Genomic DNA, 19,154 nt, shown 5'->3' on the forward strand with positions numbered 1-19,154 from the left:
AGGACCGTCTACGACCCAAATAGGATACCCATATTAAATTCCTTCAGAATTGAATGAGCTTCGTATTATAAGAAATTGCAGATACTTAAATAGATACGAAAACAAAATTTTCCAGAATTGTCTGAATTCCATTTTTAAACTTATCTCAGTAAAAGTTCACGTTCTGCACAGCCAATTATTGGAAATTCGACGAATAGAATCAAGTTGGTTACGTAAGCTTGTTGTCTGAAGCGCCTATCTTGACGCTGTAATACTCTTAATTTATTCGCTATCAAAGTCTAACATACTCATAATTTTTTCAAACTCAGAGTATTTCGTTAAAAATTATAGACAGGATCCAAATAACTAAAATTATTTGAACTTACCATTAGTTCTCATGAAATTGTTCCTTAAAAGAAAATCAAGAGTCGTATTTTTTTTTTATTTGAAAGGACTCATTTTGTTGACAAAAAATAATCCTTCTGGTTGTAACACTTCTTACGTGCCTCTGGTCTTATGGGTAAATAAATGAAGACAAAAATAAATAAGTATATGAGTAAAATTTATTCATCAGCCATAGTCATACATACTTTTAATAAATAAATAACAAATGAAAAATACTTTCAAGTTCACCTGACCAGTTCTCACAGGAGATTAAGTATTACAATACTTTTAGCACTTACAATCATACTTGAAGCTTTGACAGCCCTTTACCTCAACAATTCGGGCTGAGTAACAATCAAAATATAATACACAAAACAACAGTGCTATATACATACTTACATCATATTAATCTTACTTTTGGTGCAGATTGAACAAAAATAACTAAAATAATCATGTCCTACTTAAAATTTTAATATTCTCAAGGACAGAGAGAGTAGTGATTATTCTAGTACCTAGTGAAGTCATCGATCAAAACAATTGTTCAAAAATTTAATGCAACTCCATTGCTCCTTCTAGTAGACTCGACAGTTCCTTCAGATGTTGGGCTTTGCTACCAGTTGCAGTGCTTGGAGCAGTAGGTCTGCCAACATAGCTAAAAAAATGGAAATTAAAAATTACAACATTGTATTGTTAGCATCCATGGAAATTTTTCAACTTTAGGAAAACGTAAGCTGCTACAGAAAATAAAATATAACTGTAAAAAAAGATAATGTGGATACTTCATCTATTGAATATTTATTATACAGTGCTAATAAGTCGTATTTTGGAATGCAATATCTACTTGTTAGACTGAAATGTATAAAGAGGAGAGCGAAGTTTTACCCTCTTCACTTCCACAAATACTGAAAGTCTAATTAGAAGGAAGAGGAGAAAACATCTACTATCTTTACTTAACGAATGGGATTTCATATCTGTTACTCGTATATCCTCTACAATATCAAGACGTCTCGATACTATATAGTTTTCGTCAACAACTTGTGAATTCAAAAATATATTTTCATAGAAAATTTTTAATAAGATAAACACAACATTCTGCTATGAAAGAATGAAAGCACCGGAAGTTGGCGCCCGTCTTCAAACGGACTCAAATGTCATCTGTCATTAAGTTTATCAACTGTGCTCTAGTTATGGAGATAATAGATGGGGGCACGATAGACCATTAGGTCGCAGTGAAACAAAACCTCCTTAATTAAATCTTAAAACTGTAATCTATTTCATCCAAAATATTATGAGATTTTACAATCGATTAAAGTATAGAACAAAGAATGACCATTTGCAGTGAATACTGAAGAGAATCCTTGAAAATGTTTTCAAAAATATTTTGGTTATTAGATTATTTGTTGGCGCCAGTTCTATTTCAGTAGTTTACATTGGAGGAGATACATTAAATTTGGAATACATAATTTGTGATTAATTGTGATTTTTTAGACATCAAAGTAGGCTGTTATAAAGACTACATAGTAGAACAATTTCAATTCCATATTCAAACTCTTCAATCAGCTACATTATTAGCTGTTGAGAAGAATGAAGACGGAAGACAAATTCAATTTATGAAAAATTATTTTAAAAGTAGATATATGTGGCTTGGTTCAGTGAATTTTGGGTAATATTCATTTAGAGACCACTTCCTATTTTTTTAGTAGAAAGTATGTATGCGAGGATTCCTACTATATCATCCTAAAATATAGTCCTTATACTACCTATATTATATACCTTATATGGGGTAGACTGGTAGAGGGTATGAGTTTTTTAACAGCAAGATGTAAAAGGGAAGGACATTATCAGCACAATAAATGCAAAACAATAACACTAACATTATTAGAAGCATAAAAGCCATTGTTCACAGAGCAATCAGAAAATTAGCTAGGTGCACTATTTTCACGTGAAGATATGACTATCGGTTCTCACCTAATCTCTCTTTGTCGTTCCTTTTTTATTGGTGCTTCTTTTGGCTTACTTCGCCCAAACATACTAGAGAGCCAACTTTTAGATTCCGTACTACTAAAACATTCAGACGTAAAATAAAAATTGTTTTCGAAGACCTACATTTTCCAAAATTTTCCATTTTCAAGAAAATTTACCCAACAATATTTCTTGAAGTTGGAAAATTTTGGATTTATACACTTGATAATACTTTTTGAATTGATTTTTTTTCTATCACTATTTTGCCTCTTCAAAACATCATATTCCAATAAAAAATCATTTTTGAATGGTTGAATATGAACTACTGGTGCTAATTTTTTCTTTACTAGTAGGGATAGAAGAATATCTCATATTTTAGAGCGTTAATCATATCTTCACTTGCATTTGTAGAAAATGAATCAATCAACTTACCGAAGTTCACGTTGTCCATTGAATATAGTTTCAAACCTTGGCTGAACATAGGTCCAATATCCTTGGTTTTTGTGTTCTTCTTGTGCCCAGGCTATCTCAGCATTGGGATATTTATCGCATTCTTTCTTGATCAGATCGAATGGGAAGGGAGAAATCTATAACATGAGAAACAATAATTGAAAATTTAGAGTAGAAGAAAAACATAACCAGTTCGAAGAATAAGTATTAAAGTTGAAAAATGAGAAAAATGTAGTCTTAACAGAAAATAATAGCTAAATAGAGTAGTCCTTTACTGCGTGATAATCCATTACAAAATGGGAATAATAACACTTACTTATTTTACTAGTACAACTTTATTATATGGTGTTTGAAAATGTAGCAAAGTTACAAAACATAATGAGGAGAGTTGGGGTTTCAAATGGGACTCCCTACATTTTTCAACGTAGTTTTTTAGACACAGATTTGTAGAAAAGCATCTTGTTATCGGTTTTTCGAAAACATCATCCGTTTCAAAGATATCAAGTTTTTCAACATGGGACACCTTGAATACAGGGTTAGTCTTTAACTTTTACATATATTTTAACAGCAGATTCTTGAGGTGAAAAGAAATTCATTTTTTCTGATTGAGTCCAGATGAACAAATATAAATTTAAATTTTCATAATGAGCTTCCAGCCATAAGATATATAACTTTAACCTTAGACATGAGCTACTAGATTAGAAAAACAGAGTTGCATTCAGCCAAAATGTAATGGTCAAAATGAAGAAAACCTGGAAGATTTGAATGAAATTTTGTGTTGAGAGAAAATTCATCATATCATTGAAAAATTATATATCATTTGTTTCGATAGAACGATTTGACAGATATAACCGAAAAATATATTTTTTTATGGATTTTCAACAGCCTGCATCTTTTCAACCGAGCCGAATCGAAAAAAATGGTGAAGAAAAAAAATGTTTCTTTTGATCTCAGGCATCTACTGTTGAAATATATATACGAGTCAAAAGATTCACCCTGTATAAATATTTTTCATTTCGAGATGCAATTCAGTCTGTGTAAATGTATTGTATAATTATAATTGAGTCATATATTGCGGGTCCCTATATCTCTGAAACGGTAATTAATTACTATGATCTGTTATAAGTAACATATAAACCATAAGTATTACTGAAAAAAATGTTTTAGAATGTTTTGTATATATCAGACAGAAACCAAGATATAGCTAAATATTTGAAACAGTAATTTTTCAGAACAAAACAAGATATTTACGCGATTTGATTTCTGTATATTTCTTCAGAAGAAGAGATTGGGCTCTTTGAAGATTTTTTCTTCAAGTCTTATAGTTCTCAAGATGCTCTCAGTGGGCATCGAATTTGGGAATTTGAACCTGGACTATAACTTATAATAAAGTTTTGAGAGCAAACTAAGTCAGTGTTATTATTCCTAAAATAATAAATACTGACAAAAAAATCTTCTTTGAAAAAATTTAAATTGAAAAATAAAGTCCCCAAAAAGAAAAATCAGAAAGTATTTTGGAGATTGATCCCCTAACAACGGACAAAGTCTCACCTGTTCAACCCTGATCAAAGCGATGTCGTTAGCCAGATCCTTTTCTTCCCTCTTCTTCTTCAAATCGTAGTAGACCCTGCCGGTGCAGAAGACCAATTTTTTGGCCTGGCTACCGACGCTTTCGTCAGGGATGATCCTCTTGAACTCGGTGCCGTCGACCATGTCGTCGAAACTGCTCTTGGCCTCTGGATGTCTCAACAGACTCTTGGGAGTCAGGAGAATGAGAGGTTTACGGAAGGGCAGAGCGATCTGCCTCCTGAGGATATGGAACAAGTTGGCTGGGGTGGTGCAGTTGGCCACGATCCAGTTGATGTCGTGAAGTTGGCGGACGGCGAACTCGTCACTTTCCGGTGGCATGTAGTCGGGGTCGTCTGAGCACATCTGAAGGAAACGTTCTGGGCGACAGCTAGAGTGTTCGGGGCCCATACCTGCAAGGATCGAATTGTATTCGTCACCTCAAAACGTTACTATTCAGATGGCCACATCAGAAAATATTGATGGAATGATATGAAATTAAGAGGGAACACCAACATGTGACTGCTCAGTTCAAAGAGAAATTAGAGATATTTCTTCTAACAAATAATCGATTTTTTGGGAGATGTCACATTTTCTTCAAATAATAATCTAATTTGAAGTATGTAATTGAATATTTTTGATTTGCAAATGAAAAAATAATAATTTTGGTACCGTTTTTCGCAAAAGAATTGATGATATGGTATTCCTACAAAGCACTGATTTATTTTAAAAATATCCTACAAAAAACCATTACAAAAGAGGAAAATCTCTTATTTTGTTAAATTTTATAAAAATACTTGTAAAGTACTGCTTTTTAAGGAAAGTTGGAACTATTGTTATATAACTTCTATTGATCTTTCAATCGTTCTGGCAACACCGCACATTATATTTACTCACGAGAATGTCACGCGGTGGTGTTGCCTCTTAATAAAGATTCAAGTTGGTAGTACTGATTCCTACTATGAAGGCGAGCAACGCGAGGCAACGAATGATCATAAATAGATTTTTTTCATATCTCCCAACAATTTTTTTTTGTGAGAACCCTTTGAAATGTGGGGCTTAACCACGGCGTACTCTATACAGGGTGAGTCTTTGACTTGTACATATATTTTAACCCAAGATTCCTGAGGTCAAAAGAAACACTTTTTTCCTTTACCATTTTTTCCGATTCGGCCCGGTTAAAAAGATACAGGCTGTTGAAAATCGTTAAAAAAAATGTGATTTTCGGCTATATCTCGTAAATGGTTGTATCGAAGGAAATGATTTTTGAAATATAGCTTTTTTTTGATGTGATACATCTTATCCGAACACAAAATTCCATACACATTCTTCTGTTTCTTTATTATGAACATTACATCACATAAAAATACCAGAAATTCGAAGAATCTAACTCTTAAGAGTAATTTGAATGTTCATTGAAGAATATTTGGCTAATTTGAAAAATAAAAGTATTCTTCATGTTTTCTCGTACAAAGCGCCGTTTTCGAATAACTTGATCTTAAAAAAAAAAATTATCTTTGAAATTCAAAAAATTGGGTACTTTGGCTGAAAACCACAGAAATGAATATTTACTATGATGTCATGTCTCAGATTTTAGAATTGAAGTACTAGCCAACTTAGTTTGAAAATGAAGTTGTAAAAGTGAATAAGCTCACCTCAACTCCTCGATTTGATTACAAATTACTGAGCTTTGGCACAGCTCTGATAATAAGAAGATACTTCACTAAAATCAACATTCTTTTTGAAAAGTCCAGATTATTCATAAAGCCATTGTTTAAAAAACTTTTCACAAAATAGTCCCATTATAATGACAACAATCAATATCCCACTAAAGACTGCTGCTATCGAACAATACTGTATTCTTCTTCGGCTCATTCAAACTCACATCGAAACATACCACTAGGACTAGGTACATACTAGACAAATTTTCATTTGATTGAATACTTTTATTGTTTTGCTATTCCATAAATTCATCCTAAGAGCATATGATTGACATACTTCCAAGAGGACCATAATTGTTTTAATGTGAAAACAAATTAGGTGAGTTGAAAGAAACTGGATATTCTATTGTGGATATTTAAATTGAATACTTCTCATTTATTTTCAATGCCAAAATCAAGATGAATTAAGTAGTAAAGTTGGCTATAATGTAGGTACACATTAAGAACAAATTTGATTACAAGTGGAGTCTAACATTTTCCATTGATTACAGAGCCAGAATATTTTACATATTTCCATATTTTCATACTGATGGCTTCAAAAATATTGATGCATTTCAATATTTTTATGAGATAGTTGGAACAAATCAAATGCTTCATTTCATAACAAATATCTTATAACAATAACAGTGGAAACTGTTAATGAGAATTTTAGTTTAGAACATAGAACTGCTGTGTTTATATTTGGCATCACTCGAAATTTGAAATTCAAACTTAAAACCACAGATTACTATAGTCTGTGTTAAAACTTTCATAGATGAATATTATTGATTTGAGATTTTAAGGTTAAATGCCAATTCTTGTTAACAACGATATCATATAAATGAAATATAATGCATGAATGGATATGAGTATCAGAGCTAATATGGGTGGTAGCGAGCTCAATTCGTTATAATTATCGAAAATGAAATAGAAATCAAGAGAAGAATATTTAATCTTTAGCGTCAACGAAATTGGAATAACCCATTTATTTTATTATAAACACTACTTTGTTCAACAAATGGAATGTTAAACGTGAGTTTATGATGGTTTTTCTAATTTAGTAGCTTATTTCCAAGGTTCAAAAGGTGTATCTTATGCTTGAGAAAACTTCAGTGTTCCGGTTTTCAGGGGTGAATTAGCTCATTTTGAAAATTTAAAATGGCTATATCTTTTTAACAGGGCCGAATCGGAAAAAATGGTAAATGAAAAAAGTATTTCTTCTGACCTCAGGAACCTTCGGTTAAAATATATGTACAAGTCAAAGACTCACCCTGTATAACTGAAATAAGATCCCTCGACATAAAAGATAAAAAGGAGCAACCCAAAATTCCATAGTAGATTAGCATAGCAGAGAGATCGGTAGCGTAAGTAGATCCGCTACTGATAGGTATCAATTTGGTAACGTTAGTATTCTCTGCTGGACGTTACTCCTTTTCTTGACATCAATAGGTTCTGTGGGCCCTTCTTGAAGGTTATGTTATAATGAGAGACAATTTTCTATTATAATATCGATTTTAATTTCCAAGTTTGCTTTCGATATTATTACTATTTCATTCTTCAATATATGGCAAATTTATTCAGAATGTTTCAGTTTCCATTGTTGCTATATTTGAAATTTAAATTTCGTCCCAAAATCACTGTCACTAATGACAGTTACTCAACATGTTACCAAAAAGTAGCATAAAATAAATTCTCTATCAAAGATGGCGACCGTTCCGTAGATTTTCATCGAAAAATCATCTTCACTGATAAAGCCTAATTTCACCACAAAGGCTATGTTAATAAGCAGAATTGTCGCATATGGGGCTTAGAAAATCCAAGAATAATTGTTGAAAAGCACCTCCATCTTCAACATATCACTGTTTGTTGCGGTTTTGGGACTGGTGGTACGAAAATGAGATTGGTGCTACTGTTACCGTGAATGGATTGCGATACCGCGGAATTGGAAGATATTGATGTAGACGCCGTTTATTTTCAACAAGATTGCGTTATGTGCCACACAAGCAACGAAACAATCGCAATTTTGCAAGAAAAATTTCCCGGCCGTGTTATTTCTCGAAGAGGTGATTTCAATTGAAAAAAATGAAACCTCTTATTGGAAAACCCTAAATTAAAAGGAAAAAACTTCTTACCTTCGTAACCGTGGGGCAAAAGCATGACCAGTCCACTCTGTCTCACCCATTTGGCTTGACCGGAAGAGATGAACTGATCGATGATACACTGAGCTGTGTTGCAGAAATCTCCAAATTGAGCCTCCCAAATTACCAGGGCATTTGGGTTGGTCATAGAGTAACCCAGTTCGAAACCCAGAACGCCAAACTCAGAAAGGGAACTGTTGCACACTGTGTACGGCGCCTGATCTGGATACAAGTTGCATAGTGGTCTGAAAAAAAAAAAAAAAAAACCGAAATGTTGAAATATAAGACGGGAGTCAGTTTATGCGAATATTACTTGTAGGTGGCTTTGTCCACAGCTTGATGATGCAAGACGTGATGACGATGGGAGAAAGTGCCTCTCTCGACATCTTGACCAGAAAGACGAACATGAATTCCTTCCTTCAACAGAGATCCGAAAGCCATGGCTTCTCCAAGAGCCCAATCGGTGGTGCGCTCTTCAACCATCTGCAGTCTCGATTTAAGAATACGCTCAATACCTGAAAAAACAAGAGTGAATGGGTGGTACTATAATGTTGTATGTCCATAGTGCACAACAATCGGGACTGAATATATATAAAAAAATAAACTCGCTTGGCCATAGTAAATGTGCCAATTTGCTTCAACAGGTTCAATTGGCTTCAAATGAATTAGTTATAATGTAAGATTCAAATAAACATTATCACTATTTATCAAGAGACAACAGATCCTCACAGGATAGTTCCACGATGACAAAAGAGATTAAGATTTATAATAAAATAAAAATTTGATCGATATTCTTAACAAGTGTGTTTTACTTACGTTCATTACTTTCGAAATCCTCTATAAATATTTGCTCACCTTTGTGGATAACAAATTCGGCAGCGTTTGGAGGTGGTGAAGAGAACCTCTTTCCGATGTGGATCAAGGTGTCTTCGTTGACGCCTGTAGGTCCAACCTTCAATGGGTCCTTGCCTTCAAAGAAACCAGACCAGGGACTGTCCAACCAATCCTTGTACTTGATGTGAGTCTCCTTCCTCGCTTGCTCGAGGGCGTCTTCGCAGATCTTCTCGTATTTGGCCTTGACGTCTTTCACCTCGTCGGCATTGACCACGCCTTCGGCGATCAGCTGTTCAGAGTACTTCTCCAAAACGGGCTTGGTGTTTCTGATCTTGCGGTACATGAGAGGCTGCGTGAACATGGGCTCGTCGATTTCGTTGTGGCCGTTTCTACGGTAGCACACAAGGTCGATGACAACGTCCTTGTGGAAGGTGGCCCTCCATTCGGCAGCGATCTTGCAGATGTGCATCACGCTCTCCGGGTCGTCGGAGTTGACGTGGAAGATGGGGGCGTTGACCACGCGGGCGACATCTGTCGAAAAACAATGAAATTAATGAATATTGATTGACAATTGGTTGGTTCTTACACGTACACTTCAAGTTAATGGAAGTTGTGATTGGATTGATCGAATGGGCTTTCTAATTCGTAGCCGCGACGGACATATGGCGGAAATCATATTAAAAAAATTAATGCCATGAAATTATCTACCAAATTAAAATAATAAAAAATTAATCCAGCAATATTTCCGTCTTGTATATTATTGTAAGTTCTCAAGTTCTTAAAAAAACATCCATTAGTAAAAAATTAACCTGTTTCAATTACCTGTGCAGTATGGAGAAGATCTAGAGTGCCTTGGATCGGTGGTGAAACCGATCTGATTGTTCACAACGATGTGGATGGTTCCATGTGTGGTATAAGCTGGCAAATCAGACAAGTGCATCGTTTCGAAAACGACGCCTTGTCCACAGAAAGCGGCATCTCCATGAAGAAGTATGGACATAACCTAGAATGAGTTGAAGTGTCAGACGTCAAATATGTAAAAACCGGAGTGAAGTTTCCGCATACCTTTTTACCTTCTCCGTCTCCCCTGTAAAATTGTTCGGCTTTCGTTTTACCTTGCACAACGGGATCCACGGCTTCCAAGTGAGATGGATTGGCGCAGACAGCAAGGCGGATATTTTTGTTCGTTACTCTGTTCAATCTGGAAACCAAAGTTTTCGATTATTGGTAACAGTGCTGTTGAGCGTAGAATAATGGACAAACCTTTCGATGTATGTTCCCAAATGGTACTTGACATCACCAGATCCGTCATCTTCGGCTTCTAGACCGGCGAACTGCGTGAACAGTTGAGGTAGAGGCTTGCGGCATACATTCGCGAGAACGTTAAGACGACCTCTGTGTGGCATTCCCATAACTATACTCTCAACTCCGAACTCGGTGGATTTGTCAATGATATTCTTCATGGCTGGAATGAGTATTTCACAACCTTCCAAACCAAATCTCTTTTCGGATGACCATTTACGAGCCAAGAAAGATTCGAAACTAGAAAGGGAGAATGTTGAGTTAAAATATTTATTCAAAATACAACTGCAGAAAACATTGATATTCTTCCACAAGTGCAAAATTCAAAAACAAGCCACGAAGTATCGAGTTTTTGAATGAACAAGTGTTAAAATGAGCTTTGTGCACGAAATTTTTAATCATTTTCTCCAATTCACTGAATTTTTATTGAAATCAATGGAATATTTCCATAAATATCTTTTAGTGATTTTTGCATTGAAAAATGTTGGTTGGCAGAACTGTTTTCTGAATCATAAATTTAACAGATAATAGATAAAACCGTGATGGAAGAGTTCCAAGTAACAACAAATAATAATGAAGTATAACCATGAAATATGTGTGAAATTGAGATATTTCCACACAAATTTGTTCTACAAGGTATGGCAGAATGATCGGATGAATTTCTTATATTTATAAAATAATATTTCTGTGAATATTAAGTTATTTCTTTTAACTTTTCAGGGAGAAAAAATTATTATTATTTTGAAAATTAAACTCCAGTCAAATAATAAAAACTTACCCTGTAGCTCTAGTCAATCGGGCCAATATTAAGCGTTTATCATCTGCACTAATTTCCATACATCCAGGACTTTCCAGCCTTTGTCTAATCCAATTACACTGTTCCAAACTATTGATAAACATAAATTCAACGCCTATGTGCCTGCAATAGGCCAATTCTAGACGACGCAAAATTTCTCTCAGGGGCAGTTGTTTCTCTTTGCCACCAATGAAAGTCGTAGATGGTAATTTGAACACACGGTCCATATCGGCTTCATCTATTATTGGGATGTGTATTTGTGATTACATATTATATTGCGGGAACACAAGATATCTCAAAGGAACGAATTCATTCGAAATTTAATTTTCTAGAAAAGGATAGTATTGATACACACTTTCAACTGCATTGATGATAGCTTTCATGAATTGATTACGCCAAAAAACTTTTCCTATAGTAAATCGAATGAATTTGTTCAGTTATCCTACACTTAAATTGTTGGTACAGTTCGAAACATTTCAAATACAAGTGAAATAATTAGAAAAAAAGCAAAAACGAATTGCTTGCAAGCGAATAAATAAAAAGCAAAAAACTTAAATACTTATCCTCAAACCAACACCTAGGGAGATCAATTGACCAAATGTGGAAGAACTTAAGATGAGCATAAATTCTTCGATTGAAAAAAAAAGTGCTGATCTGAAATTCTTTCCAGTCAAATGTATAAACAAAAAATCTTACTCTTCATAAATTCATGGACTTGTCTCCTGAGTTCTTCAGAATAGGTCTGAGATGGATGGTCTATGTTAAAAAAAAACAAAAACATGACAAAACAAATAAAAGCAATGCAAAAATAAAATTGTTAATAATAATTTTGCTCAAAAAGTAGATACAAATAGACTATGCTATTTTTTACACGTATTTTATTATGTGTACATTAAAAAAAAGATCACAAATGCTAGTTTATCACATTGCAAATGGGATTTAGGCTTCATATTATCTTCAAAAAAAAAAAAAAAAAATCAAATGAGGTTCAAAATTTGTAAAAAGGTTACATATAAACTTTATTAGATTTACTTATAAAAATTCTGGGGAGTAAATCAAACAATAAATTGACATGAATAAAGAATTGTGTTCTAATACTAATTTCAGAGAACAAAGAACTATGATAGAATTCCAAAATCATTTGGTTGTGTTAAAATTGTTTCTTTTTGATTATTACATGTTTATTGACTTAATAGATCAAAAATGCTTGTGTAATTAAAGAAAATGCATATGGTCAGTCTCATTCAAATTATTAAAATGCTTTCAGAAGCCGGTAAGTTTAGTTTGATAAAAAGCAAAACGATTAAAAAACATCTTACCGAAACTATAGTGTGTGTAAAGTAGTTCCTGCGGTGTTCTATCGTCCAAATCTGCACTGTTTATGCCCAACGGGTCCAATTTGGCTATATGATGGCCACGTATCTAGAATTCAGTCCAACACCTCTACATTTTCCCAATTTATTTCCTGATTGAAATAACATCAGGACACAGCAGAACAATTCCCATTGTTAGAACACATTCGCAAAGCAAATTAAATCAATTAAAACATTAACTAAACATGAAAAATAATAAAACATTTACAACAGTAACATAATTTCCCAAATATCTGCATCATAAGAATAACTGAACAATTTCGATAAACAAGGAAATTATTCTGCATAAGATAAAACTTACAATCAGGGATCAAAATGCATACAACAGCCATAACATCTAGAACCAAGCAATGTTTTCCCAAAGAATGTTTCAGATTATAAAAAAAGGATGGAAATGAAATGTTTCAAACTGCAACAATTATCCAAATAGTGTGAGATTTTGTAGTGAAAACATGTAATAGTGTAAAGTGTCTGTTAATAACTTTTTCCACTAATACACTTAAGATCGTACCTAACTTATGCTGCCTAATAATTTCATCGGGAGCTGCTCCCTTTCTATCAGAAATAGTGGTAGTATGATCTGCATACATAATACCAAGCGGGTCCAGCTGGGCAACTAGATGCCCACGAGCCTAAATCCATTGACATAATGAATTACACCAAATGCTATCAAATATGCTACTAGAGCTCATGCACATTAAGGATAATGTATTATTTGATTATGGAAAACTTAAAAATAGTACTAGTCAATAGCAAGAAACTCAAAAATAGTACCAATCAGTAGGAAATTATAATCATGAAATGATGTCATTTGAAGTCCTCTAATTTTATTTGTTAATATTTCAAATAGGCATATCTTAATTGTATGAGTTTTAGTGCATTTAAAATAAAATGAACAATCATGCATACTAGTGGACGAAGTAAGTACATGAAAATTAATTTTTTTACACTTCATTCTCGTAATAATCATATTGGAGAAGAATAATGGCGCCATATTAAATGTTAATAATTTGCATCTGTAAATGACTCATGTAATTGTTTGTTTTCATTCATTTGAAGTGTCAATCATAAATTCAAAGAAATCATTATAAGTAGTCATTATAAAAGTGATAGTATTTTTTTATTCAATATCACTATTATGTTGAAAAATTATCGGAAAATTGCTGGAATACACTTAGAATAGTTCCCCATAAGAAATTTGTTATCGTCATGCAAAAAAACTATTCTAAGTGATAATCAAAAAACCATCAACTTCACTTTTGAATAACTTCAATATTTAGTTTTTTAAGATTCCATCCAGTTAGAAGGGGCCACTACCATAAGTACTTGGTAAAGGATTTTCCAACAGAAATAATATAATTTTTTAAGATGGTTCTGATGGCAACACTGTGTAATATTTTTTGACGTCTTGTATGTCATTTATCCTCAGTAGGTTATGCCATTTAATCATCAAAATATACACGCTTCAACAACGTTCTGATATTGTTAATTTGTTTTATCAAAATCAAAGGTATTCGTGAGTATTGAAAGAAATTTGAAAAGAATCATAGTGACATTATTCAGCTAATCGACTCACTTTTTGTCGTATTGTAGACAAAATTAGAAGTGGTATCAAGTTCGGCTCAGTATTTGTACCCTTGTATCATCTAAAGAATATTCACTTTCAATTTCAATATCAGAAATGTCGAAAAATAATACACAGTGTTGCCATTATACCCATTTGAAATTATAACATTTCTTTTGGAACACCATATACTCTCTTAAAATATTGTAATCAAGGATGCAATAGAATTAATTCCAATATAGCACCAACTCAGTTCAAATCCTATATGTCCAATTACATTGGAGAGATTAAAAAATGAAATGTTTCAAAAAATGAAGAATGAACAGCCAACAATAAATAAGCACTACAACTAAAGGGCCATATTAATGTTGGTAGTCACCTGCCTAAGATCTAGGTTTAGAAAAATTAGACAGAAGCCAATAGAGAAAAAGAATTCGGTATTTGCTTACCTGGTAACTTCTAATGATAGCCTGTACGGCGAGATGGTCATCAATAACTTTTTCACTGACTGGTGCTCCTGCTGCTCCAGCTATAGATGGTAGGAAAGACAGTGCAGGTACTTCGTTTTTGCCCAAAGGGGCCAAGGATGGGGGAGCTTGGTAGCCAACACCTCCAGATGCTGAGTTTCGGAAAAATGAGTCCCATGACTACAATAGAATCCAGAATTTAAAAAATGTATCAACCAAAGAGTTTTCAATTAAAAAAATTGGAATAATGTACATGAAAATTTAGAATACTGAGCACAAAAGAATTAAAAGAAGTCAAGAAGTCTAATTTGTATAACTAGCACCCATAGTTATTCATAAATATCTTGAAGACTTAAAAATTATCACAAAAATATCCATAAATAAAAATACATCAATTCAGAAACTTCAATAGTAAAAAGTTTTCCCCAGTAATATTAAAACTTAATTGTTTAAAAAATGGCAAACAAACAAACAAAACAAGATGACTTGATGACTAAGTATGTCCTCTCAAGTGATAATGATAGGTAATTACCATGTAATGAATGCATCTTTATCACATCATTCAACTTTGCGCAAAGTAATGGCCAAATTGTCCTATCATTATGTGATTTAGGTTGAACTGGGGATAGGAGTCATATACTGGATTCAACAAGTTATTATTAGACCATGTCTTTATAATTATAATCAGACTTGAACTTGAGTAATTACAATTGAGGTTATTTTATGACAAAAATAATTTTATTAGCAGTATTTTCACTGTTATATTCATTAACTTCCTTCTGATTTTTTTTAAAGTGGGAACATTTCAAGACCAAAAAATAGCTAAATTAGTGCAAAGACAACACCTTATTCCAGTATGATAAAAAAACAATTTAAATATGTACATTTGTTTTGAGTTAGGTGAAACAAATGAATCATAATTTTAATTTTGCAAAAACATCATTTATTAGAGAAAGTTGATAATTCCAGTCAAAACAAAGATACTTTGTACTCAGCAGACATGTATTTAGGATATATTCCCAATAAATTAAGATTTATATCAATTAATTCCAAAGCAATAATGGAATAGGATTGAGATAAATATTGTTGTACATATCATTAAATAATGATTATGTGAAAAAATTGCTGTTAATTAAATAGAAAATTCAGTTATTTTCTGTTGAATATTTTGAAGTTTTGGTCAGCATTATACCTAAATTTCTAATTAAAAGAAAAATATTTTTTGTGCTTTTCTCCTGAACTATAATAACGTGAATTTCATAGCTTATAAAATCAAGAGCTCAACTGAAAAAATATATTTCCGCGAAACTATTCCAACTAATCCAAGTTATAAAGTACTAAAAGTTTGTTTAGCAATTTATTCAATTTCTTATTAATTAAGAACGAGATTTAAAAAATTAAATACAATTGAACCATTATCATCCATAACAATTCTATTTAATTTCCGCTTTCTTAACACAAAAATATGCATTGAAACATAAGATATTGGTTTCCCTCCAATGAGAAAAAGTACATACACCTGGATTTCACATGTGTAACATTTAGGTTAGGTCAGATTGGCGCTATTTTTCAAAATTCTTGAAAAAATCGGAGACAAAAAATTATGTTATATAGTTTAACAAGAAAAACCAAATTGTTGAATAATTTGAAATGTGTTGATGTTAATTTAAGTTTTTTATTCAAAATCTTTAAGGCTCATGAGTCCTTTAAAAAATTAGGCATGTATATTAAAATTAACTTAAAAAGACAAAGTAGCTTTTGAAATTAAAATGATTTAGATTAATCAACTTACTGCATGTACACTTGAAGGGTCTACAAGCCAAGCATTGTACATATCCTCAACATATGTGGCTGAGCTTCCATTTAAGAATGATTCTGCCGCTGCAGGTACATTGTATGTCCTACTAGCTACAGATATGGGGGCAACATTTTTTGATAATAACCATCCTGCAAATGCCTGTCCTTTGGGACCAGTGACCCCTTTAATAACTTGTCTCGCTCTATGCATGATCTGTAATAAATTTAAAAAAATTCTGGTAATATTGGAAACAACAAATTGAAACAATGAACAATATAAAATTGATTTTATTTCCGTTTGATCGATTATTCAACGTAACCTTCGTACATTATGAAAACTGACCTAGTCACACTTGAATAGAGATTAACCCACTTTCATACATACAATAGCATTGACAATGATTTTTAAGTTCAAATGATTTTCTTGGCAAAGGATGCTGATTTCATCTAACTCATGAGACGCAAAAGGTAAATAGAATAATAATGTAGTTTGCAATCCTAATTTTAACTCGCTATCTTGGCAAGTACTACAATATATTCTAAAAGGAAATTTTTCCCGTTTACGTCACAAAAACTTCTGGAAAATATGTTTGATTACATAAACATTTGAGTTCCAGGTAAAAATTGGTAGAAAGTCTAAAAGAAAGTCAATTTATTCCAAGTACCTATTTAAAATCCATATGAATCAATAATTCTGAAATTTTGGATTACACCTAATATTACATAACTATATATATAAACTAGGATATGTATTTATGCTGCTTGACTTACATTCAAATGTAAAAAGGTATTTTCTCAAGATTTTTATACCACAGTAATTGCACAATTTTACCTTTTAATCAAACCGTATGCAATTTTCTTGCGAGCTGCAGCCACCCAACAGAAATGTGATTTTTAAGAATATTGACAATTAATGACATTTACCTTGAACGGCAATATAAGTGTGCGTTCGATTGAATTAAAAATTCCTATTAGAATTGAATAACTCAAACCCAACTATTCATCTTCAAATAATGGGGAAACTATAATTGAAACAAATATTCAATTAACCGCAATTTTTTCATACCTTACGGATGTTTTTATTTTTTATTTCGGAACATAGGCATAGCAATTTAAATAAAAGCACAGATTACTAATGAATCGTTAACCTAATTTTACTGTCAAAAGTAGTGGCCTAAATTGTTTTGATTTGAATATTCGTCTACCTATTTTGAAGATGGAAAAATCTTATATGATATATGGTGTTGGATTTCTTTTATCTTACATTTTTTTTAAATTTCGAAAAGGTTTAGTTTTGGGAAAAAATAAGAAAAGCTTACGAAATAAAGTATGTTACGTCAACCGGTAATTATGTTTTTTGTAATATTTTTTTTACAGGTAGTTGTTATCACAGGTGCAAGTTCCGGGTTGGGAGAGGGATTAGCTCATGAGTTCTATAAAGAAGGCTGTTTGGTTGTTTTATGTGCCAGAAGAAGACAGGAATTAGATCGTGTCCGAAATGATTTACTCAGTTTACCATCCTCTGAACAAAGACATCCACCTGTTATTGTACCGATGGACTTGAACGATACAGAAGATCTACCCAATGTAGTGAAAAAAATTTTGTCGATAACTGAACGAATTGATATATTAATTAACAATGGTGGAATATCACATAGGGGATCTGTAATCGATACAAAACTGGATGTGGATATCAGAATTATGACCGTAAATTATTTTGGTTCAGTAGCTCTAACCAAAGGTAGAATATCTATTCAATTGATCAATGAGATTTCATTTTAATTATTTTTTTTATATTTTAGCTGTGCTGCCTTACATGGTCAAAGAAAAAAGTGGAAAAATAGTATTCATTAGTTCTGTTCAAGGTTTGATATCAATTCCGGGTCGATCATCTTATGCAGCTTCTAAACATGCTCTTCAAGCATTTGCTGATAGTTTAAGAGCAGAAGTTAGCCATCATAATATTGGTGTCACTATAATCAGTCCCGGATATGTTCAAACACAACTTTCCATGAATGCGTTAACTGCCACAGGTCAAACATATGGTAAGATGGATGCTACTACAGAGAATGGTTATACCTGTGAGTATGCATCAAAAGAAATGCTGAAAGCAATTGTTGAAAACAAGAATGAAGTTGTTCTTGCTCCCCCAACTGCAAGAATTGGTATATTTTTAAGGCATTTCATTCCTTCCTTATATTTCCTTGCAATGGTAAAAAGGGCAAAAAAACTGATGGTTAAATAATATAAACCTTACAGGATGGGTTTTTTAATATCTTATTAATATCTCCATTAAATTAAGTTTCATAAATGCTTATTTCTTTTTAATTCGAGTAGTGTTTCTTACTAACTGCTTTTGAGAAATAAAGGGTAATGTATTTTAAATATCTATCAAAAAGTGAAGTCTCTCTACTACTGATCTCCAAAGAATTTTATTCATGTTATGTGTATATAGCTTAGCAGATATATGTATGTGATAAATGTGTTTTTTATGAATTTTATATATTTGTTAATGTTGTTTCTTTTATATGTATACGTATTTGTTGTTAAAATTATTATTAAAAATTGAGAAATTAGGTGTTTTGACTATCAGGAGAGGCTGGACTAAAGTATAAGCTGTCTTGACTTTTTTTGTTGGTAATTTTTGAGAGATGGAATTTTTTTGTGGTGATGGTGTGTAAGGGTTAACAAACTTTGTGCAGTAAAAAAATGTAATAAAAATATGTAAATAAATGTTTTCACTGATGCAGGTTTTTTATTCACTTACAAACTAGAATTGAGGTACAATGTTTGCGAATCTGACCAACAATATTGAATAATAAATATTAAGAAAACAATAAAG

General features: G+C 32.5%; 2 protein-coding genes across 13 annotated transcripts; one reads left to right on the top strand and one right to left on the bottom strand.

Moving 5' to 3' along the window:
- Positions 1–524: 524 nt before the first annotated feature.
- On the bottom strand, positions 525–17,243 carry LOC123679235 (2-oxoglutarate dehydrogenase, mitochondrial). Of its 12 annotated transcripts, none has more exons than XM_045616706.1 (16): positions 17,145–17,237; positions 16,308–16,526; positions 14,498–14,695; positions 12,431–12,533; positions 11,808–11,867; positions 11,094–11,349; positions 10,277–10,555; positions 10,079–10,214; positions 9,836–10,016; positions 9,035–9,544; positions 8,493–8,694; positions 8,174–8,424; positions 4,327–4,754; positions 2,758–2,912; positions 2,332–2,424; positions 525–1,015 (listed from the first exon to the last, which is right to left on the bottom strand). In XM_045616706.1, exons 2-16 carry the CDS (start codon positions 16,521–16,523, stop codon positions 913–915), a joined length of 3,171 nt encoding a protein of 1,056 aa, XP_045472662.1. In that variant the 5' UTR covers positions 16,524–16,526; positions 17,145–17,237; the 3' UTR covers positions 525–912. The 12 variants fall into 12 exon arrangements, with proteins under 12 accessions (XP_045472662.1, XP_045472664.1, XP_045472661.1 ...); XM_045616708.1 differs by having other exon boundaries at positions 2,332–2,421; positions 17,084–17,237; XM_045616705.1 differs by having other exon boundaries at positions 17,084–17,237.
- A 198-nt stretch (positions 17,244–17,441) lies between these two features.
- On the top strand, positions 17,442–19,057 carry LOC123679237 (dehydrogenase/reductase SDR family protein 7-like). The gene is made up of 3 exons (XM_045616717.1): positions 17,442–17,639; positions 17,690–18,053; positions 18,115–19,057. The coding sequence occupies exons 1-3, from the start codon at positions 17,529–17,531 to the stop codon at positions 18,555–18,557; spliced, it is 918 nt and encodes a 305-aa protein (XP_045472673.1). The 5' UTR covers positions 17,442–17,528; the 3' UTR covers positions 18,558–19,057.
- The last annotated feature ends 97 nt before the right edge of the window (positions 19,058–19,154 follow it).

The sequence above is a fragment of the Harmonia axyridis genome, chromosome 4, assembly GCF_914767665.1.
Source record: "Harmonia axyridis chromosome 4, icHarAxyr1.1, whole genome shotgun sequence".
In the NCBI taxonomy this organism is placed as follows: Eukaryota; Metazoa; Arthropoda; class Insecta; order Coleoptera; family Coccinellidae; genus Harmonia; species Harmonia axyridis.